The sequence below is a fragment of the Silurus aristotelis genome (genome assembly GCF_946808225.1).
Source record: "Silurus aristotelis genome assembly, chromosome: 18".
NCBI classification, from domain to species: domain Eukaryota; kingdom Metazoa; phylum Chordata; class Actinopteri; order Siluriformes; family Siluridae; genus Silurus; species Silurus aristotelis.
The window spans coordinates 2,980,190-3,004,882 of NC_139591.1; the positions used below are offsets into that span (position 1 = coordinate 2,980,190).

Below are 24,693 nucleotides of genomic sequence, written 5' to 3' on the forward strand. Positions count from 1 at the left end.
GAAAAAGGTGCACCACAGTGGCACGTGCACCAGTTTATACATGTCATGGTAAGAATTTGAAGGGGAATCCCAATGAAACAGGAAACACTCTTTACATTACAAACTCTATGAACTTATTCAAATTCAGAGAAAAAAAATATGGTAAAGTCCTTTGTGATTTCAATCGGCATCTATACTTGGGTTGTGACGATCATTTTTGGTGGATCTGAGTAGACTGATTTCACATCTGTAAACATGCACCTACTCTCAGAGGAATTTCTGGTTCTGTAATAAACTAGAATTATCAAATGAACAAACGTGGCCAAATCCAGTTCTCTAGCAAATTCTAAAAAAAAGGAAGTTTAAACTGCACATGGATTCATGAGCTGTCAAAATTGCCTACAGGTGAATTATTCATGAATAGAAGCACTAATTAAACTAAGCAGGTGGTCATTTCCATGGCGATGACGTAAATTCAGTCAATATTACTCATAATTCTATGCTTTGTTCACATGCATGAAATCAGTCCGTATTAATGTAACATAAATCGCTAGGAAATCAGTGGAAGCTCCATAAAAAAAATAAAATAAAAAAAAAAAGCACTTAGTCAATTTGTTGATTTTGGTCAAGTAAAACACTGGAATGATTAAAGCAGAGGGGATATGGAAAAAGAGTGGGTAAACTGTTGTTAATAGACGACATAGTAATTAGACAGTTCAGTAACTTTGGTCTTGTGTCAGAACTACTCCAAAGCTAAATGATGTCACTTCCCATGTACTGATAGATGCACCACTGATTCTATAACTGCTAATAAAGCTTAATAAAATGGGTCTGTGTCTTAAGGAGATATACTGCAGAAAGTGTATCTAGACATATAAAGTGGCAGAGGGAATCTGAGGCTATCAGACTAAAGCTACTAAAACCTTACCCCTCTAAGGGATGTGTGTGCACAGGTTTGCGGCATGGGGCTCCACTGGAAAGCTCTATGCCATGTAAGACTCTTGTTTGTTTGTTTTTTTTGTAGCGCAGATTTTGCACTTTATAAATTGTTCAGCTCCATTAGAGTCTGGTCCAGCACTTGTTGCATGCCTAGGTTCTCCTCTTTAGCCTGAGCTAGTTTTTCTGGTGGCAGAAAGAAACAAAAAAAGGACAAAGTGAGAAAGCAAGACTCAAGCTAAAATTTCGGTTTTTACTTACAACATTTACACTGGAACCGTCTTTTACGGAGTACACGGTACAAGTGTGTGTGTTTGATGTGTGCGCATACACAATCGTGAGCAGGAAGCAGATTTATGACTCTCGGGAAAGTCTCTCAATGAGGTAAGACTGAGGCCTCGCTTGGCACGGAGTCTGTTAGTGTGTGTTGTATAAGTAAAATGTCAGGTGCGGTTTCGGTTTCATTCCGCACAAAAGAACACTCACAGAGGACAGCGGCTGTTTCAGCTCAGCACCTCCATCAGCACCTCCACCACACCCGTTTAATTAATGGGACAAAATGAAAATGTCCTAATAATGCTTTATCTAATCACATATGTGTGACAGCCCAGAAAAAGCTGTCAGATAATGCAGAGGAAAAGTTCAATGAACATTCAATAATGCCAAAAACAGATTTTTTGTCCACTTTTAATTCTTTTCCCGTTACTTTCTTCCTGCACAGATAACAATCCAGCTTAACAAACACAGGTTGTTTGTGTAAAGTTGTCTAAATCCTTCTTAGCTAAATTTGACTTTCGCAGAATTTCAGCTTAACTATATGGACAAACGTTTCTGGACTCCTACCCATAAGATAAAATTGTGGGAGGTGGTAGATCAGTGGTTAAGGCATTGGATTTCCGATCTGAACTTCATTAATCCAAATCCAAGCCACAACAGAGTGCCACTCCTGGGCCCCTGAGCAAGGCCCTTAACCCTCTAACTGCTCAGCTGTTTGAATGCGATAAATGTAAGTCGCTCTGAATACGGGGGCGTCTGACCAATGCCATAAATGTAAATAATATTGGTATATATTGGTATCAATCCAGAGTTTTCTGCTCATTCCACCATAAAGTCAGGTACTGATGTAAGTGAGGTGAGAAGGCCTGGAGTGCAATCAGCATTCCAATGAAATACAAAGGTGTTCAATAGGGTCGAGTTCAAAGATCTACAGCAGGAGATCTTCCACTCCAACCCATGTAAATTATATTTTCTTGGAGCTGGTTGTGTGTACAAACACATTATCATGCTAGAGCAGGTTTGTGTTCAATTTCCGCTGCCAAGTTCAAGAGAAAAGGAAAATGTAATGCCAGTGCATCCAAAGACATCATACATAATTGTGAGGTAACAATTTGGGGAAGAAGCACATTTTAGTGGAAATGTCAGGTGTCTCAATACTTTTGTTAATATAGTGTATATGCCATAGTAAACAGAGATATGATGCTAACCAAGTCTGGCTTTAATCAGTATAACAAATGTATATGAAGATAAAACTCGTGCTCACAGTGGAAATTAGGTTTATCAGCAATACACAATATTAGAAAATATTCGGAAACCTAGAAAAGCATGTTTACAGGGTATAAAGTTTCACAGCCTAAAAATCAAAACACGGCTTTGTATATAAACATATGTCCAGTTCACATAAGCACTAGTCATCCCATAAAGGGGCAGATGGAAGCATATAAACCAAATTCCCATGCTTCAGTTCTTAACACTAATAAACAGCAAACTAGAGCTCAATGTCACAGTAAAACAAAGAAAAAATATTTAATTACAATAAAATAATAAACCCATGAATTTTCTATCATGGAGAATCGTATTGTATGATTCTGAGCTCAAGTGACAGGTGTGTGTTGGACACTGCGTATAATATAATATCTAATATTATAATAAACATATTATTATTGTGTTGTTGTAAAAATGAAAAGAAAATTGTCAAATTTGTCCTTATGGAGCTTAACATTTATAAAAGGAGTCTCCAGTGTCAGTATTGTAACATTTTACAGTTTTCAGGACTTTTTGCATTCTGGATTCACATGATCAATTTCTCAACATGATTATCTGCTTTAACTGTTTTTAACCTCCAAGAAAGACGATATGAAGGGAACAATTCTACTTTGGTATAATTTTAATATACTATATAGACAAAAGTATTGGGACACCTGACTTTTTCAGCCATATGTGGTTCTTTCCCAAACTGCTATCGCACAACTGAAGGCACACAATTGTACATTACAGATGCAGTAGCATTAAATATCGACTTCACTTGAACTGGGAGACCCAAACCTGTTCCAGCATGACAATACCCCTGTGCACAAAGCAAACTTCATGATTTCATGGTTTGGAGTGGAAGATCTCTTGCTATAGATCTCAGACCTCAATCGAATTAAACACCTTTGGGATGAATGTGAACGCTGATCACACCCCAGGTCTCCTCACCTCACCTACATCAGTACCTGACATTGCTAAAACCCTTGTGGATGAATGAGGGCAAACCTTCAAAAATCAAATGCCATATACTTGTGATAAGGTGTCCACAAAGTTTTGGCAATATAATGTATCATATAAAATTAATATATATGTATATATATATATTTTTTTTTTTTTAAAGGAATTTTTGGCAAATTACTGTTTTATAAGATGGAACATTTCGGGTCATGGCACCACCCTGTTATTTTACACGTTCCGCACCTCTTTCAACTGCACTCTTATCTTGCATCTGTAGCAGATTTGACTGTATATAATGTATAGTACTCTGTATGGACTGAAATGAGTCTGACACACTGTAAATGGCATCAAAGTGCAGTTCCATGGAAGGTGCAGGGTGCAGGTAACAAATGAGCTTATATGTGTTTAATTGTTCTGGATTTTCTGGATTTGTTCATACTGTTGGGTTTAATTTTTTTTAATTTAATGGCCAGCTCACGCTCATTTACATGCTCAGAACTGTGGAAGATCATTTAAGTAACTTGTACCTCTAAAATCTTTCAGTTTCCGAATGAGACGGTGAACAACACTGAACATGAAGAGAATTTCATCTGGAGAGGCTCAGCTGCTGAGCTCATTAGGATCTACTCTCGGCCCATTAGTGTGCTTTTTTCTCCACCATCTCATGTAAGTAGTCTGTTTTCACAGCATCAAAAAGAGCCAGATAGACAAACAGACATATAGGTGGCAGGACAAAGAAGAAAAAAAAAAAGACAGAAACGTAAACAAGGAAAGAAAGAGATTAAAAAAAGGGTTAGTGCAGTCAGAAAGCACGGGGTACCAGCACTACTGGAGATTGAATTTGGAGAAGAAAAAAGGCAATTTTAATATATACAAAAAGGAAATTCTGTATACAAGTATATGCAAATGGATTGGTAAAGACATCATGAATATCAACACATTTCTTGTGTCTTTTTTTATTACTGTTATAACTGTTTATATCACTTTCCTACTTTGTCATAACACAGACACAAAGATTATAAATTATGAAATGTTCCTCCTTTTCTGAACATTCGAAATTCAAAAGGGTTGTTGCTATGTCGAATCTTTAATATAAATCAGGGTTGTATTATATGTACAGTACTGCATAAGGAAAATATCTGCCCTATAAAAAGTCATAATTGTCTTTGTATCATTGTCCTTTTTCTTTTCCAAACTAGGGACTAAGTGCATCTTAAAATTACTACGACATTTGGCCTTGTTGAACTTAACAAATAAAACAAATACTCTTAGTTAAGAAAGTTATAAATCACAGTGTTCTTGGCAATCAAACTGTAAATCCCATCCAAAGCTGTAAATGAACTGGCAATGAACAAGCAAGATAGTAATAATTGTGTTTGAGTGGAAAAATAAAGAGGGGAAAAAAGAGAAAAGCAGGGTTTTTTGCATTTTATTACAGAGGGAGAACACAGTGTGGTACATAAACATTGAGAACAAATACTGAACAAGTTCCAGAAGAACAATGAAGCAGATGTTTAAACACTGACAAACTGGCAAAGCTCAAGAAGAGAAATATCTTTCAAACAGAAAGGTAATGAAACTGAACACAGTTTGCTACATAGAAAATCTGCAAAGAAAAAAACAGGAAGGGCCCAGACTGGTTCTCTGGGGTACGCAGTATCAAACCTAATTATAAAGAAACTTAGCGCATTTCTTTTTCCTGAAAACTGATTTTATGATTTAAAAAAGGATCTGATTTAAATAATGGAATGGAGAGAAATAAAAACAAGTGGGGATGACAAAAAAAAGTGAACCCCAGATGAACCAGATTTAGGAAGCGCCAAGGGGGAACTGAGGGATGATGAAGGCACAAGTGAAGAAAGGTTGAGACAGTGCTTTTAAAGGGTTGTCATGTCGTTCAGAGCCAGATCCAGCTCCTCACTTAGGGCTTTGCCCTTCAGTTTCTGAGCGTATACTTCGTCTGCATTTCATCCACACACACACACACACATGGCAGGGGAACAGTAAAAGACCAGACACAGGGAAAGAGAGAAAAAAAGAGAAACAAAGAGTGGAGGAAAAAAAAGGAGAGATGGTAAGAAAAGAGGAAACAGTTCTTTTAGCATTTTAATGCAAATCTATAACTGGCTATTAGAATAAACCTAATATAAAAGGCTGTCTTCAATCAAAAGTCATCAATCTTATCTGCTGAAGTGGCTGCAGGGTTATATTTGAGCAGGAGCATATCTGATTGCACCTTTTTAGTTTGCTGATCTCAGTCTTACATTAGCTATTAGGCTTGTCTCCTATTTAGCTAGAATAAAATCTGATTGCCACATTGGAAAGATTGAAGATCTCAAAATTGGCTTTAAATCATATAAAATCATGGTGGCTATCATTGGGCAGAATACGTGCAGGATAAAATTCCACTTTGCACTTAAATGCCAGCGCAGTCATGCACTCTAATACACTAATCAGTAGAGGTCGACCGATAGAGGACTTTACTGATACCGATACGTGACGATAACTGAATAATCATCCGAGTGCTTTTCAAAGGAACACTGCATAAAAAACAAACAAAAATAAAAGACATACATTCAAACTGAAACTAAGCATGTGGCATCAGTGACTGGCCTCTAGAGCCCGCTCTCATACTGTATAACGCAACCCGGAAAAACTGTCGGTATGGATCTTTGCCGATACCGATAGTTCCAGCAATCAGCTATCTGTGCCGATTAATCAGCAAAACCGATGAATCGGTTGACCTCTACTAACCAGACTAACCAGACATTTGTCTAATAGTCTAATCATTCAACTCACTCACACATACTCCACATCAAATCCAAGCTGAGAAGTGTCTTGTCTCCATGATCAAACATTCCAAAAGATGAAACCATGATTATGTAGAGCTCTAATTGTGTTAAAATATCCTTCTAACCAACATGCAATAAAGACTGCAAACAAATTGATTAAATTCAAGGCAAGCACAATTAGTTTAAACAAATAGTTCTCTTGACGTGCCAACTAATTATATTAGCAAGAACACAATCAGGATTTTGTTCATGTTCATGTTTGTGCAAAAACAGTATACAATACTTCACATCCCATCAGACTAGCTAGTTCTTAACCACAACTTGCCATTTGTCAAGTTCTTGCTCATTGAGAATGAAATTACATTTTTCTATGAAAACAGACACAGCAGGCAAATCATAGAGAGGGAAAAAAATAATGATGCTTGCTGATGGCTCGTCTCAAGCTCAGTTAATTGTGGGTGTGTCACTATCAGGATTAGTTTTTCATCCAAAAACTTTTAAGAAGGACTTTGGTTTTCATAGGTCACACTGCACCAAACTGTACTGTCTTATTCGGAAGCCTAAGACCCTTAAGATACTTTGTTGGTTCTCATAAAGTCCTTTCTGTCTGTCTGATTAGTTCTATAATGAGTCTGTCTCCTGGCGACACAGGCTGTAACCCAGTAAGGGTTAAAACAGCCCAATGTACAAGTTGCAGGCTTTTTTTACAACCTCATTTTCTTCTATTTCATCAACTCCTACTCAACTAGCAAGCGCTCTCCAATGAAGTGGTAGCTCAGTGATTAAAGCTCTGGGTTTCTGATTGGAAGGTTGGGGGTTCAAGCCCCTGTATCGCCAAGCTGCCACTCTTGGGCCTTTGAGAAAGGCCCTTAACCATCTGTGCTCCAGGGGCACTGTATCATGGTTGACCCCAGCTTCTCAACATTGCTGGGATATGCAAAGAAAGAATTTCACTTTGCTGTAACGTACATGTAGAAAGTATAAAGCACCTTTTTATCTTTTACATGACGGCTAACAACTGGGAAGGGTGAAGGCCAACATTTTCTTTCTTTGAAACGTTTATTACTAGCCACCAAAACTTTCTGAAATACTGCTCATGCCGCAGCAGAGGGCAGCTGATCATAGTGCTTTTTCCCCTTCTTCACATACAAGAGCTTACAGATCAACTTGATTGGCTAATATTTCTCTGAGTGAGTGGAGAAAGAGAATTTTAGTGCTCTCTTTGACTCAGCCATGGGTTTGTCAGGGCAGGTTTTGGTACTTTAACAAGTTTAACACTTGTAAGTGAACTCAGGCATTCAGTTAAAAACACAACACGTTAGATCGTCTCATTCGCAACACAGATGCACTTAATGACGGGGGGTCGATTAATTATAGGCAATTCTGACTGTTGATAGCTTGCTAACATACCTTCCAAATCATCAATGGTCTTCTCAAGCTTAGCCACAGACCTCTCGGCAAACTCAGCACGAGTCTCAGCCTAGGAACAGAAACTCCAACTCAACCAACAAGTAAAAACAACTTTCAGGAAATAAAAACCTTTAACATACTACTCACCTCTTTCAGCTTTTCAGTGAGCACTTTGATTTCCTCTTCATATTTGTCTTCTTTTGTTGAGTACTACATAGTAAGGAATTGTGGAAGCATTAATAAGTAATAATGAAAACCGAATATGAAAAGAAATGAAAATGAGAAAAGAGAAAATGCAAAGCAGTTTGACAGCCGAGATGTTTTAAAGACTAATACAGTAGTGCGGCACAATCTAGAAAGAATTCTAAAAAATAAAGATCGTCTTACACTTTATTAGCTATCAATACCTTGAGCAGAGACGTTAACCAGTCTCCTACTAAAATAAATAAATAAGAAATCACTTTGTGCTGTAAACAAGTCTTTTGGTTTCATATTGTCCCACTTAGTGCTTCAGTAACAGTCTCTAAACCCAAACACCTGTGAGCTTGGGCTCAGTGATGTAATTGTGAGGCTCTTTTGGCTTTTTTACAGTAAAACAGCCACCAGCTGTTGCTGCTTCGCCTACCTTCTCTGCCTGGGCCTCCAAAGACTTCAAGTTGTTGGTGACATTTTTCAACTCTTCCTCAAGATCACCAGATTTGCTGTGCCGTAGCAGGAAAGGTTGAGAAAAAGTAGAGGAAGAAAAAGAGAGAAAAAGGAAGCATTTTCAGAAGATAGAAAAAGCATAAGTCTAGCCTAAGGAGACCCCGAACTGAAGATGAAGATGATTCTCCTAATACCAGATACTGTGGATATTACCGGGAATTAAAACTTACCTGCATGACATAAATTCTTAGATTAAATGCATTAGGAAAAAGACTTTTTGTTAAAAGAGTTTTTTACATAGAGTATAAAGTAATATATCTATAATATATATAACTGGCTTATAATCAGAATAAAGATAATTAAAAACCATCTTGCAATTTTGCAACATTGCTAGTCAGAAGAAGTCTCTTTCCTAAGGCTTTAGTAGGGTCCCCTTTGCCAGGCAGAAAGTTCACCTACAAGCTGAGAAACAGAAGCCATTCGAAGCGGAGTTGGAGTTACGCAAAGCACAAAGAAAAGTTAGCAAGTTCCAGCAAGAATGGAGGAGAGGAAAAAGCCAGCATGAATAACAAGGTGCTTGAGCAACAGTCACTGCTGTACCTCTTCCTCTCCGCACATCATGGATTTCAAATTCTGATCCATGAGTCTAAGCTCCTCCTCCAGCTGTCTGGCTCGACTGGGTTAGTCCAAGATGAGCAGAGAATGGGTGTAAGAAGAGGGGAGCCACATAAATGGTGTGTTCCAGGGTGGGGTTCATTGGATCATTGAGAAAACAAAGGGATAGAGAGGATGAAAAAATCCTCACTGTGGTTAGAGAACTTTCTCACTCATGTTTTTCTGTATACAGAGTGGGGTTCCTGAAAGGTACCACAGGCAGCTGGTAAACAAATAGACAGTGAGACTAATCTGATACAACTGACCCCAAGCCATGCCTTTCTTTCCCTTAGACAAGCAACATATAAAGATCATTATTCACACCATGAAATGTGTTTTTGTGTGTCTATTGTGTAATCCATGTGTAGTGCGTTCCAATATTGTCTAGTCTACTGTCTATCTTGCTATCTTTTTGTTGCCTGTCCTGGCTGCTGTCTGTTGTATATTACATCTGCAAATGGGAGCCTTACATCACTGACTGGCTGAATGACAATAAAGTTCACTTTGACTTGACTCGACTTCAATTTCTACAGAGCAAAAAACACTGTTTAATGCTATCATGAATCTGCCATTACCTCAATCAAGCTCTCAGACCTGCCTTAAGCACACCAGCACTGGTTTGAGTGGTGGAATAAGAGAAAGTCTGACTGAGTAATATGGATTACTTTGCATGTATTTCAATCACAAGGAAAGTTCTATCCTGTGAAAATTGAGAAAATCATCTCTAAAGATTTCATTCAGAAAGCCCAAACTTCTGAAATGAAATACAATCATAATGTAAGAATATCGCTATTCTGCTTGGGCGTAATCCATTTTATACTCAAACGCGTATGTCCTCTGGTAGTGGGCTTAACCAAATGACTCCCCATTTTCCATCTTGACCTACATTGACTTAACATACTATGTGGGCGTGGCCTGAGATCAGACAACTGTACCTTGGTTGCAAATTCTGTGAAAATACAATTAAATGTGGTATTTTTTTTCTGCCTGTTGCTTTGGAAAGTCTTTCAGACACCACAAACATGCAGCATGTTGCATCACTGTTCATGCAAAATCGAACCAAATTAGTGAATTTACTACAAACACAGCTCTAGTCTACGATACACACTTGGTATAAACGAACATTCAAACACGTTATAAAAATGTCAATACAGAATGCATATTAATAGCATATTTTAAAACAACAAAGCAAGAATGGAAATTTGTCAATTTTTTTATGTAATAGCTGAACTTCATACTTTCACATTTTCTCTATTGATTGTAAATAATACTCACGCCTCAGCCACCTCAGCACGCTCCTCAGAACGCTCAAGATCACCCTCAAGGATGACCAGCTTCCGGGCCACCTACAAATCAACAACAAACAAACAGTGATGTAGAGAAAAGCACAACTTAAAGCACAACCTCTGGTCCCCTGAGTAAAACACTTAACCCCACAGATGCTCAGTTTTATAAATGAGATAAACGTAAGTCGCTCTGGATGAGAGCGTCTGCCAAATGCTGTAAATGTAAATGATTAAACACAGAGACTACATTTCCTTGCTGCCACTCTACTCTCAGATGGCTTGGTCACGTGACCCTCACACTTGTTCCTTGGCACCTTGATTAGCATTTTTATATAGTCTCAACTTTGACAAAACGCTTTGTCTCTCGTTTGTCTTTCACGGACGTTGGTTTAGTTCATGCGCACGTTTATATATAGTTTATATAAAAAAAATGTTTACTTTAAATTAAAAGGATTATCTGCACTTCTCTCTGCCCCCATGTGAACATACATGACATGGCAGTGCACAGGATTCTAGCACTCAAGCAGCAGGTATATACTGTATTATTGCCCTAGAAGCAGTAAGTCTAAAGGTTTGCATTCCAAAGTTAATGCAGTGTTGACTCAGCGGGCCAAAAAAGATCAGGAGTCAAGTCACGTGCGAATCGGCTCTTGTTAACAAGAGGTTGGACACTGAGGCTGGGGCATGTCGAAATACTAAATTCTGCTGGTACATGCATTAAATGCAACAATGATGGTCTTCAAGCGTCAATTCATTGATCTGTGTTGTAGAAACTGAATCTTCTGGTTCTACACAGGATGACGACTTCACAGGAGGTTGAATTTTGAGCTGAATACTGGAAGTGTTTAAGATACCCTTAAATGCTTGTCTCACATAAGCGTTTTTTTCAAAGTAAAGAAGACCCAAAAACAGTTCCACTTGTGTTAACCGGATGAACTGATCACACTGGGAATGTATGTGAAAGGAACCCCTGAGGAGACAGTCAGTCAGTTCCACAATGAGGCGAAAAAGCGAACAGGTAAATTACTAGACAAGGCAAAATGAAAATGTAGGATCACTATACATAAGTATTTCAAACTGTTAAAGCGTGTTTTCACAGTATATCTAAAAAAGCTTTAGCCTAAAACGTTTTGGCCTAAAGGTTTAGCCAAAACAACAGCAGGAGGAAACTTAGAGAAGGCTGGAGAGATGACTGATACAGTCAAAGATATGAGAGTTACAGCAACTTCATCGATATTACAATAATGGTGATGATTATTTATTAATCAGCCAAACAAAATTACCCTAAAAAAATTTTTTCCCCAGAATGATTAAATTCAACAAAAAAAACCTGCTGTGAGACAGTAAAGATTTCTTTCTTTTGTTTGTTCTTTTTTTTATTACATTTTTTTATCTGTGCTCATGTGTGGATATCCATTTAACAACACTTCCAAGTCCAATTGATTCTCGTTGGTACCAAAATTGTGCAATCATTTGCATTGGACTGATTAATAGAAAACAGCACTGATCCAGATTCCTAATGCCAAAAGATTGAGTAGTGTCTTGGAAAAAGGCCATTAGATCAGCAACATGTAAAACATGCACAGGTTTCATAACGGCAAGAAAGAAATTGAGAAAAGAAGGAAATTAAATATAAAAAAAAAGAAATCTATACAAGACCTCATGGATTTCAGAAAACCTTAGGTAATATTTTTTGGCAGGCAAACCCGAAATCTGGTCTCAGATACAAAATGATCTCTCAGCAATGGGATTTTAAACATCCCGAGTTACAAACCTCTTCATATTTGCGATCAGCCTCCTCAGCGATGTGTTTGGCCTCCTTCAGCTGCATCTCCTGAAGCTCCATCTTTTCCTCATCTTTCGTTGCTCTGTTCTCAATGACCTTCATTCCTCTGTGGGGCGAAGAACCAAAAAACGTTTTAGTGCTTCAATGTTTCAATTCACCACTTTCAAACCCAAGTAACCTCAATGACTCGATTTAATTGTTCTGCCTCCCATTACCTTATAATTACCACATACTAGGGTTGGAAACCTTTGATTTACATTATAGAAGACCATATGTGGAACGTCTAGGTAAACTGACCAGACACTCAGAGACTTGTCCTACTTAAAAAAAAAGCGCATTCTCTACGATGTTCATCATAAATCACCTCTCGCTCTCATCTGCAGCTTTTTCTGCCTCCTCAAGTTTCTGCAGTGCGGTGGCCAGTCTCTCCTGGGCCCTGTCCAACTCTTCCTCAACCAGCTGGATACGTCTGTTCAGGGAGGCCACCTCAGCCTCTGCCTACGAGGACAACATAAACATGATCAAATACACTTAACAGAACACAAACTATTCTTATGTAATATATAGAAAAGTACAGTGCTGTAGTACGAAGTGTATTTGTCCTGTGACTCTTAAAACACATATCTGTGTTTTCTTAAATCTTCTACACCATGAACACATTAGCCCTTGGGATATTATTACAGCAATCAATATATCATTGCTGAGACATATATCCTGGGAACCAGCGGTTCTAGGGTTATATATGTGCAGACTTCCTCTCATGGGACATTCAGTCTGAGTTTCTTCTGGATGCTTTTCAGATAAAAATCACAGTGTAAAGTTCGTTTAGCCCTCGGAAAGCAGCTAAGCTATTTATCACCCTGCTAACTCGGTTTAGGTGGAAAATAAAGGAAAGACATGCTACATGACAGTGACTGGAAAAACTATAAACTCAAGGAGTGGCTTTTCTTTTCTTTGTCAGACCTGAGTCTATAGGTTTTCAAATGAATTAATAAATGTTTCCAGTGCAAGAATTCAAATACCAACGTCATGATCCGGGTATTTATTTTGTTGCAATACAATGCGTCCAAAACGAAACTTTATGCTCACTAACGCAAAAATTCGATATCTTAAAACACTTCACCACACAGGTTTGAGTGGAGGATCCTTAAAATAACGTATACAATTATAAAATGACATCATTCAGAAGAAATTCTTAACAAAATAAAAAAATTATTGTTCGCTTTCGCAAGAATTATTTAACTTTTGGGGTTGGCAACAGTAACTGCCCTTTTGTGTTGGGACCATTAAACGATCTCATCGTTAAATAATTCCCCAAACCAGCACACCCGATGTGTTTAATAGGTTACTTAAAGTACTTGCAAACCATAAAAAAAAGCCTCACCATTTTCAGCGTTAATAAAATAAATGACAGATATTCAATAAAGCTTTTGTTGCACATTTAATAATTTAATAAATCTACATATATGTATAATTTTTTCCCGGCAAACTACTGATAACTGGATAAAATTGACCTATAATAAATAGCTATAATAAATCGATCAGCTTAAATGCAGTTAATTACTTCACGCGAATATTTGTTCAATAATCTTAACTAATACTGAAAATTCGATGTGTCATCAGAAATCTGCAGCCAGCTCGTAAAAGTCTGTATTGCTTGAGTTAAGGTTTGTGTTTCTATTGCATAGAAACCACGTAATGTAAATCTCGTGCGGTGCATCCAACATGAAAAAAGAAATTCTACCTTCTCCCATGACTGTAAAGAGAAAAGTATTGTAGGTTCTTCAAAAGGAAGGTCTTCTGTATGTCCCAGCCCTGATTGTTCCACCATTCACCTGCTACATTAATGTCTAATTTTAGCCTACAAATACAAAACACTAGCTGGAATGTTACATCATTTCGTTTTTGCGTTTTTAATTGTGTAGCCTTTTCGATTATTCATAACCTTTATTTCTGTATTTAATCAATTAATTAACAATTAAGTCAAAACAGTTAAAGCTACAATTAAAAAACACATACTGGTGTACACACCAAAATCCAAAAACATATGCAAACATTATGTTGATACGACTGAATACACTTCTAGGAGAAAGGTGTGTACACGAGTGTAAACCCCCTTGTTGCTCTGAGTGTGAAAAGACGAAGCTGCAGGTCCAGATGGAGATGCCGAACACTGAGATAATTAGGCTTTGGCTTTCACATTCCACCATTCCACGTTTCCCACTGAGCCAAGTGGAGCACAAAAGAGCTAGTGTTCTTCTTCTCTCACTCCCAAACAGACCACAGCTATAATCAGACCCCCGCTTTGTCAAATCCTCCCAGTCTGAACCCATTCCAGTGCGCTTCGGCAGGGCAGATGTGGAATGTCACAAATGGCATCCCAAATATTACTCATGGCTAAAATTTATCATTCGCAATCAATGCAACTCTCTCTGTCGATGTAAAAACAATCCCAAGAGCTTTTAACGGCCCACAGTTCGAGCGGCTTTGTTTGGTGAAGAGTCCACATGCCTCGTTTCTTTTTCATTTACACTACAGCCTGTATTTCACTATTTTTAATTTACGATGTAACCTGGAAAAAGTTTTATGCCTCTGTTTGTCTTTTATACTATTTTTTTTCTCAGTGGTTTCAAATATTATATTTAATGCACAATTTTATAGAAAGTGTTCAGTTTTTTAAAATTCTGGGTCACGCATGTGTGTTCGAAATCCCAAAGTCAAGCACTATGTATCTGATATACGAGAAGTTTGGACATTCCCAAGGTCTTTTTTTTTTTTTTTTGGCTCACATGCAATAAAGAGCACAGGAAATGATTAACCTTGTGCTCTCTGGGATCGAGGCCAGGCTGAATCAAGCCAATTGAGATGAAGACTGGGAGGAGACACAGGAAGTGGAAGCAGGTTGGTTAAACACTCAAGCTGGGACAAACCTCTAAAGTCCAGACAGCAGTTAGAGGGACAGTAAGAACTTTGATGTATTTGTGTCAGCAGAATGTGCCGGAAACAGATAACCACCATGATCCTTATTGACATGTATAATAAACGTAATGAAGTGTAATCTCGAGTTAAATACAGTATACTCTCAGAAATAAAAAGGTGTCTGTTCATGTGACTGGGGTGGAACCTTCACGCATACACCTTTAAGTATGCATGGCTGGAGTATTTGCTTTACTCCAAATGGTTGTACATCCATTTAAAGTGCAGTGCACTTACGGATATATATATCTGTGTGTTTGTGAAAAATGAGGGGTATCACCCCTATTTTAATTCTTGAAAGTGTACCAAGAAATAAAATGTATAAAAAAAAGTTAATACATTCATCTTTAACATATATATATGAATTATTTATAAATTAATACAATCACTTTTAATAGCTAAAATGCACTTTTAAGTTACAGAAGATGGTCAGTAGAACCTCCATGAACTAAACATATAATAACACATGCATTACTGCCCAAGTTCTTCTTCCATACCAAATTTGAACCTGATTAAATTGTCTGGTTTTAGTTTATGAATGGCAGTGAGTCTCGAGTTGCCTGAAGGCCATGAGCAGCCTAAAGGCCATGAGCAGCCTGAAGTAGAGTCTCTATAGTAACTCTGTAACTCTATCCTTCTTCTCTGCAGGCGTCCACCAACATAATCACCAAGTGGAGACACAAAATAACCACAAAATGCGCAGGTTTTAACGCGTCGGATAAAAAAATATACTTCATCTTATATGTCTCATATCTGTCTCAAGCTCTGGTTCTAAAGTCTTACCCTCTCCCTGGCATGTCTCTCTGAGTCCACCTCTCTCTGAAGAGCTTCTGCCCGGTCTTCTGCATCGTCCGCCTGCTGCTGCAGACTCTGGATTTTCCTTTTCACAGCCTCGATGGAGGACATTCCGACCATTCAGGTCCGACTCAGCTACCAGCAGCTCGGGTTATTTATTATTGATTTATTTATTATTTACTTACTTATTGCGTCACTATTACCCTGGACTCCTTGGAGTGCGCAGAAAGTGAGACCCACCTCCAGACCCTAAAAGCTCTAAACCTGCGAGACTAAAGTTTCTTCTCATGAGTGAGCTCTGGAATGGATCTCAGCTCCTTCTGGAAGAGAGACCTGCTTACTGCCGAAACAGAAAAGCGCTTTTGTAGAAAACTTGCGCACTCTGCGGCGTCACCGAGGCCCCGCCCATTTCTTATCGGTGTAGTGACGTCATTAGGGAAACAGCGGCCTCTATTTTTTATTTATTTATTTATTATTTATTTATTTCTTTTTGCTTTTCTTTTTCTTTCTTTCGTTTCTAATTTGTTTTGGTTTATTATAATTAGTATATTAAGTTTCATATTTACTAGAACTCCACAAACTACTTACATAAACATCCTTATAGCCATATATTGTTTTTTTCCTCTCCTCATTAAAATATTCCTGGTTCTGATGTAATGATTTGGCAGAAGGACCTTTTTTACCATGATGTTATTACTGGTTTGGCTCTAAGTTCAGTACTTCACACCAGCCCAGCATGGGATATTTTCCTACGACAGCACGCCTTATTGTGCTTTAGTTCTTCTTATCCCACAACGAAATGCCAATAATCATGAACTTTAATTCGATAGTCATTAAAACGGCACACTTTTTAAACCATTCCTAGTCACGTTTAATGGAATGTCCATGAGACATGACACTTAATAAATGTCTCCAGAGAGTTTTCACCATATTGAGAATGATGTTTTTCTTTCTCAAATATCAAAACATTTGACTGAAATGTGTATATTAAGATTTAGATCATCCACTATACAAGGTACCTGTGAATGAGCGATCCTGTCATTTATGTTACAGTCTGAACTGATATCAGAGCAATGATAGACAGAGAAACTCAGACACTTGAAACTCATAAACTGGTTGAAATGTTTTCTGTGAGAAGACTTTTTTTTACTGTAAAACTGCATTTTTTCATACTATCTTCAAGAGATAACTCGGGTCTGTTGACGATGGTGTGGTGAACCATCTCTTATCCCAGAGATCCCTCATGTCTGTGTTACCTCCTGGTTCTCTAGTCTTGCCAGAATCCTACTTAAACTCTGATCACTTTGCACAGTGTCTTTATCTTTTATCTAACAATAAGGATGCTAAAGCATGCTCCTGAGGTACCAGTGTTCAGTGTTCTTTTCCCTTTTTTTTTTTACCTCAGATCTGCCTGATTCATCGCAATGCCCTACCTCGGGATGGAGTTCTCTTTAATTGGACACCACTCTGTAAAGGTGAGGATGGTTTTACATTAACGGCATAAAGAACCATGAGGTTACTGAGCAATTTAAGAACTTTGAGAATGGATTTGGACTGTAATTAATATCACCATCCTACTACAATGGCTTAGGACCACTAAACAGTTCTGCAATTAAGATCTTATCACTCCAACCAACAATAATGGAAATGTAATGAATGGACATTCGGTGCCACCCAGATGAGGATGAGCTTCCTGTTGGGTCTGGTTTCTTCTTCTTATTTCTTCTTTACTTATCATTATCATTGGGAGTTTTTCCCCTACCACACTCACCAGGGATGAACTTATGAGGAACAAATCTTACTAAACTATATATTCCAACCTCATAACTTTTTCTCTGTAAAGCTGGTTTGGGAGTCAAAGCACTACACAAATAAAGCTGAATTTAACTGAATAAAATCCAAGCGAGAAAACAAAAAGAGAGTAGTGATGGATGTTCTGTTTACAGCTTGATGAAGTTGCGTAGGACATGCATTAGGAAATAATCAGATTGTGGGTGTCTCAAGAGACACGTCTTAGTCCATTTTGTGCATTTGGATGACTACACTTAGAATAATTCACAATGATTCACGCAACACTATGAACTGAATCACACTTGCTCTAGGTGTCTGGAAAGACACACTGGTGGTGAAGTGGTGAGAAAGCACTGGAGAGCATTACTTCAGTACACTATAAACAAATGACTGCATTCTATTCATTCTTTTCCTTCTTTGGTCATATAATAACAATGCAAACGCTCAGCATGATTATCAATCAAAAACTGCCTTACCATATACTACTCGATTTTTTCCCCTTTTCTATTCATCATTATTCATGGAGTTGACAATGAGCTTTACTCTGCCTTTCGAGTTGTTATCATAGTGTGTATTTTTGTATTTGTATACATGTAATATATTTTGTAGGTAATACGACCTAGTCTTTTTTAGATTTCAACTTTATGCAAATCATTCGATTAGCATTATCGCTTATGTTTTAAAAGTAATATTCAGCAAAAGGAACCGATTTAAGAAGACATCAGAATCTCATCCATGTATTTTATATATTATGTAAAAAGATTTAATACGTTTAATAAGAGATATTCATATATACTTATAGTCACAATTATATTCATATATTCCCTTATATAGCTTGTAGATTACTATGAAACCGTTCTAATGCTTTTATAATGAGATCACCAACAGTACCTTAGTACAGTGAGTAGCTTGTAAAAGGGTGGAAAAGGATGTGGTTATATAAAAGGGGGTGACAAATATATTGCTGGATAAGCATTGATGTGACACGTGTCATCTGCTGAGTTCAACAGTGGGAAACTGCTCAGACAGAATATGACTACAGGGGCAGAGGCTGTGAGGATTCCAAGAGTAAAGGAAAGGATGTTATCATGAAACATGGACAGGAAAGGGAGGAACGCTGATTGACACTGCTTACATTGTGGCATTGGGTCAAAATTTATTATAAGCTGAGATAATAAATTCAAGCAGGCAAATGATATATATATATATATATATACAATGATACATCACCTAGATGGGTATGGGTATTTCCTTTGCTGTGGCTCGTGCATTAGGGATAAATAAATGTATAGGAATTAAATCTATTTCTGGCTTTTAATTAATAATCATAATTTATTTATTTCTGTAAGGCTGCAAGAAAAAGAAAGAATAGGTGTATATACACATATATACAGATCACAGATGGTCTCCTGAGTTAAGATGGTTCGAGCTTACGATGACAACAAAATTGTAAAAATATTATATTGTAAAAAAAAAAAAATCTTGATAGATAAATGTTTAATAAAGTTTTGCATGGCAGGCGAACATAAAAACTTATGCTTTACTCGCAAACCACAAACAAACATATACTGTATCGTGTATAAATTGCTCTGTTTTGGTTAATTATGTACTGTAATTTGTTAAATTATTAATTAATTACAGTGTTCTACCCCATACTGATCAAAATCCTATAAGGCTCCTGGGTATACTAAGCCACGTCTCGACATGTATATGAGTTTGCGAAGGCCACATAGCTCACTCAGTACTGCCTTTCCTTCATTATTATCACAGCTGTTACTGTAAGCAACCCTGATGACATGAGAAACTGATGATAGTACTGTCGAGATGGTCTAAAATCAGCCAAAAAATGTTTTGTCTGTCTGAAATCTACTTTTTTACTATTGCAGGTGGATGTAGGTGACAAGTAATGCAAGATAGTAACGCTTGTCTAAAAGAGTCCCACTTTTACTATCTGAAAGATTGAAATGCGTAACTGGTGCTGACTGGATTTATGAAGTGTTTACAGTAAGTGATAGTGGAGGAGAGGTTGGCACTTTTTCTTGTGCCTGTCAACAGCATGGCTATGCTTAGTCGCTCCTGGCAGGGGTTTCTAGCATGTGAAAGAGAGGAATCCCGAGTCAGGGCAAATGAACCGGACAGGCTCACGATTGAGGCCGAAAAAACACCAGATATTATAGTAGTTCGATGGCTGAGTATGTGAATTACTTTATAATTCCACTTGGAAAGACTTCTGGAGTAAATAATGTTTGAAATGTATTTTTCGACTCACATAAGATGCAAAAAAATATTCACCAGGATAGTCACTTTCTTTAAAAACATTCATTTGACTTATACTTTGCATTAAGCCAGATTTTGTCTTCCCAAATAGCGAGGGCGTGGATGTGGGATGCGGTCGGGCTGGGTAAACGAAATTAAATTGTGCATGAGAATTTATTCGTTTTAAGGAAATAGCACCACCCAGTGGTCAAACCCCGGAATGGCTTGCAAACCTTTTATGTCAGATCAGAAAAATAATAAAAAAATTTCAATAAATATCAGAACTGTTTCTGATTAGTTCTTTCGATCCAGTGTTGTACATGTTCATGTGTGTAATATATATAATATAATATATATATAATATATATATGTGTGTATAAAATAAAAAAAAAACACTACAAATGTTAACACTACAACAAAAGACAAAAGTGTGTACTTCTGCGTCTGTGGTCACTTACGTCTGTGGCTTTCTTCTCAGCCTGCTCCAGCTTCTCTTGCGCATCCTTCAGCGACTCCGAGTATTTATCCAATTCATCTTCGACACCCTTTAGCTTCTTCTGGAGACCTTGCAGCTCCTCTTCCAGCTGACTCACACACACACACACACACACACACACACACACACACACACACACACACACACACACACACACACACACACACAAAGTGAAAAAGGATCAATTAGATCAACAATGTATACCTACCTGCACTTTACATATCCTTGAACACACTCTTCCTGCATGACATGACCTCATGAATTTATTATTGACTTTAAACTATAGCAAACAGAAAGCAGTGTATTCTATTTGAAGCAAAAGGCATAAATCAATGTGGTGCCATTCTGAAGGGCAGGCAGGAGGAAGATGGCATGAGGACAGGATTATAAAGGGAACATAAGACACAGCCTTCATGATGAAGGCCTTCACTCGGAGTGCAGCTGGTGAGGCTCGTTTTCCCCTTTCAGCACGCTCCGATAAAACGTTATCCGGTAGCCAGGCAGCCATAACACAGCAATAGCTACCTATTTGGTGTATTGTATTCTTTAGTCCTTAGAGAACTACTGTATATGGCAGTGCAAACCACAAGACCTGTTATGAAAATAGACCACAGTTCACAGGCAGCCATGATTAAAGTTTCCTGCTAAGCTCGTGAAATCACAAGCCTGGGCGTTCCACGACGCACCAAAACCAGAGGCTTTGATGTGTTAAGGGACCAGTAGGCTTCCTGTTCAAAGAAGGCAAAAGTTGATTTCCTGTGGTTTTTTTGCCACTGATTAAGTTTGAAAGAAGCAAAAACCAGTGAACTACGTTTATTCAGTAAAGTCAGTCCCTTGGTATTCTGTTCAAACAAACACATAGGTACAGCTGTCCCTCTCCCCACAGTAACAAGAGACACAATAGGCCATAAACCAGAAATAAAAGGACTATAAAAAGCCTCTTATGACTGACAGAGCTGCTGGTGTGAACACAATGTGCTCATGATGGACACAGTCGGCTCGAGTCTTTAGGCTCGAGTTGTGTAAAGCGTTGCGATTGGATGTCACGCGAAGTCAAGGAATCTTCCATCTATAAGGCTGAGGGTGATGCAGAATCTTGTGGTAGAGTAACCTGTGACCTCATGTGCTGCCTCAGGCGCAGAAAGTATTTCAAGATGCTCAGGAAAGTGAACAGAAAGACAAGGGACACATGAATGTCATCATCAGCACTCACTTGGTTTAAGACTGTGGTTTGAATGAGGTTTTCTTTAAAGTGAAACAAAAAAAGGCTGGCAAGATTATGTGAAGGCTTTATATGAATCGGAGCGTACATGGCATTTGATGGGGATCATTTAGGAAAATTGTATTGTATTACACACACACACACACACACACACACACACACACACCAAGGGCTGGCAATTGTTCAAGGGTACATGCTTCTGCGTTCTCCACAAAGTTCTTCTTACTTAAAAGGAAAAAAGAGAATAAAAGAAAAACCCTCTGGACCTCAGGGGTTTTCAGAGGAACGAAACCAGTTCCTAAAAATGAACAGTCCCCAAATCATTAACAACCAAATAAACCCCACAGCAAATACACACAGGAATTCACATGTATGAGCTTAATATTCATGAAGACGGCGAGAAATGCCAACATACTGATACAAGGGAGAAAGAAATGCGAGACACAAATTCCTAGTGAAGCGAAGACAAGAAAGAAAAACAAACCGCATTCAAGAACGAGCATTCTCGCTACCCAGGAACCATGGAGGCCTGTAAAAGTGTGGAGGAGAAAACAGCAGGCTCTGATAAATGTAGAAACCATGAGCGAGCAGACAAGCGTAGACTAAAATGATTTGCAAATGTCACACAAACCTTTTATCCACAAGTTGCTCTGAATATAAAGGTCAGACTCCATCCATTTCGTGACTCATTCATACTGAGCATCCTAAAATATATTTAAACACACTGGGGATGTGTGTGTGTGTCTGGATATTATAAGTGGTATTGAGTATAATAAATAAAAATAAAATAAATACACACACACACACACACACACACACACACACACACACACACACACACACACACACACACACACACAGCATTATTCACTAATATTGTTTTTAACCATTTGTGAATATAGAATAAACCAATTCAAAACAATGATGCTAGCTGGATTTCACAAGGCATCAAGATCTGCCTTTCACAAGATCTGCCTTAATACGTCCACGTCCTTTTACAGCCATGCTGATGTACAGCTAAAGGGCCGATGCTTTTACATACACCAATATGAGACAATGGGAACTTCTCAGTTAGATTCTAAGACAGAAATCCAAATTCGATAATGATTGAAATTCCAGTTTTAGACAATAAATATACTATACTTATACTTTACACTACAATTATAGAATTCCTAAAAAACTTCCAGTAATGATAAAAGATTTTCTGTCTGTCCACACCAACACTTCATACCAGTTTGCATTTGTCCTCCGCTCCTTTCTTGTCCACTTCAGCTTGCTCGGCACGGTCTATGGCATTCTCCTTGTCCAACTTGAGCATCTGCATCTTCTTCTTGATGGCCTCCATGGTGGCTGCTTGTGGGACAGTGTCTCCTGCACGCTGACCAAGAGAATAGGGAGCAGACACAGAGGGCTGATGCGAGGTAACTGAACAGCAGCACTGAAGGCTCCAGGAGAGTGAAGGTCCTGCAGCTGACTGGGATTGGGCAGAGTGGGAGGCAAGGAATCCTGTCCAAAACGAGAGCAGCCCTTTTTTTGGAAAGCTTACTGAAGTCACTCAGTGGAGGAGTGACGTCGTGGGCGGGTCAGACCGTGTGTTTGGATTTGGCCGGAGTGTTTTTGTCCATCTTTGGGAGACTCTCTGAAAGTGGGGTTGAGGTGTGGTGCAGAAGCATACAAAATACCATACGGAAAAACCATGAAGGGGAGAAGAAACGTGGAAATTGTGATGGCAGTAAATCTTTATTATTATTATTATTATTATTAACCTACATTTGACCTTCTACATGCATGAAATATCTTCCTTTATTTTTAAAAAGAATATAAAGGATTTTTCTTTACATGTCAGGATCTACATAACAGAATACTCCAACCAGACAAGATCATATGAATAAATAGAAAAAACAAGCTACCAGCTATTCTCCTGCGTCTCTATTTCTTTTTTTGGTAACATGAAAGTTCAGACTGAACTAATACTTTAAACTGAAGACATGTGGTTATGGAAACACTAATAACGACAGGACCTCATAATGATGTGAACATTTGAGTGTCTTCACAAGTGAAGTATTTGGGATGATGGGTGGGTGTTAAAATGATCGGTATCTTGGACCCAGGTCATGTGGTGTGTGTGTGTGAGGGATTAAAGACTCAGAATGAGAGAGAGGAAGCTAATGCAAGACTCAGAAAGAGACAGCAAGAGAGAGAAAGGAAGACTCCGACAGAGGCAACAACAAAAAAAAAAACTGTGTGAGAGAGCGAGAGAATGGAAGACTCGGAGGCAATATAAAAAACAGATTGTGTTAGAGAGAGGGAGAGAGAGAAAGAATGGAAGACTGAGGCAATAAAAAACTGTGAGAGAGTGAGAAAAAGAAAGAATCAGAGGCAAAACAGATTGGGTGTGAGAAAAAGAAAGAGACTGGAAAACTCAATAGAGAGGGAATTAAAGATTATAAAGAAAGAGAGAAAAAAAGAATAAGAGATAAAGAATGGAAAACTGATGGAGACAAAGAGAGCAGGGAAGAAAGAAAGGAAGATTGACAGACATGTTAGACTTAGAAGGAATGAGAGAGAAAGGAAGATTTAGGAAGGAAGGAAGACTCACGAGAGAGAGAGAGAGAGAGAGAGAGAGAGAGAGAGAGAGAGAGAGAGAGAGAGAGAGAGAGAGAGAGAGAGAGAGAGAGAGAGAGAGAGAGAGAGAGAGAGAGAGAGAATGCAAGGCCACTAAAACCTCAACTGAACAGAACTGGTTTTACAGAAACGAGATCATTGTAAGTCGATCTGTTTGAAGAGGATCCACATGTGGATGTAATGGTCCGGTGTACACAAACTTTTACTCTTTTTTGGTGTTGGTTTTGCTTTTTCCACGTTAAGTAAATGGATAAAAAAAAAAAAGGATAAACCAAAACAGTGTCCTTGAAAGAGTGACTTTATATGATTTTGTTAAGTTAGACAAAGAACGAAGTGCACATAAAATTGGAAAATGTTAACAGTATTGCATACACACACACACACACACACACATACATATACATATATATATATATATATATATATATATATATATATATATATATATATATATATATATATATAAAAAAAATATAATATAAAAAAACATATTCAGGCACTTTTTAATGCATTGAATGCAATATAACTGTTTTGATCAACCGTGGCCCTTCAAAGATCTG

General features: G+C 38.0%; 1 protein-coding gene across 8 annotated transcripts; it reads right to left on the reverse strand.

The window, feature by feature from the left end:
• Positions 1 to 600: 600 nt before the first annotated feature.
• Positions 601 to 23,022, reverse strand: tpm2 (tropomyosin 2 (beta)). 8 transcript variants are annotated; one of them, XM_083568146.1, is made up of 9 exons: positions 22,740 to 23,002; positions 20,249 to 20,374; positions 12,337 to 12,470; positions 11,961 to 12,078; positions 10,176 to 10,246; positions 8,227 to 8,302; positions 7,749 to 7,811; positions 7,602 to 7,671; positions 928 to 1,101 (listed from the first exon to the last, which is right to left on the reverse strand). In XM_083568146.1, exons 1-9 carry the CDS (start codon positions 22,851 to 22,853, stop codon positions 1,019 to 1,021), a joined length of 855 nt encoding a protein of 284 aa, XP_083424272.1. In that variant the 5' UTR covers positions 22,854 to 23,002; the 3' UTR covers positions 928 to 1,018. The 8 variants fall into 8 exon arrangements, with proteins under 8 accessions (XP_083424277.1, XP_083424272.1, XP_083424274.1 ...); XM_083568148.1 differs by lacking the exon at positions 8,227 to 8,302 and adding an exon at positions 8,847 to 8,922; XM_083568153.1 differs by lacking the exon at positions 928 to 1,101 and adding an exon at positions 4,815 to 5,359 and having other exon boundaries at positions 22,740 to 23,022.
• Between the last annotated feature and the right edge of the window lie 1,671 nt (positions 23,023 to 24,693).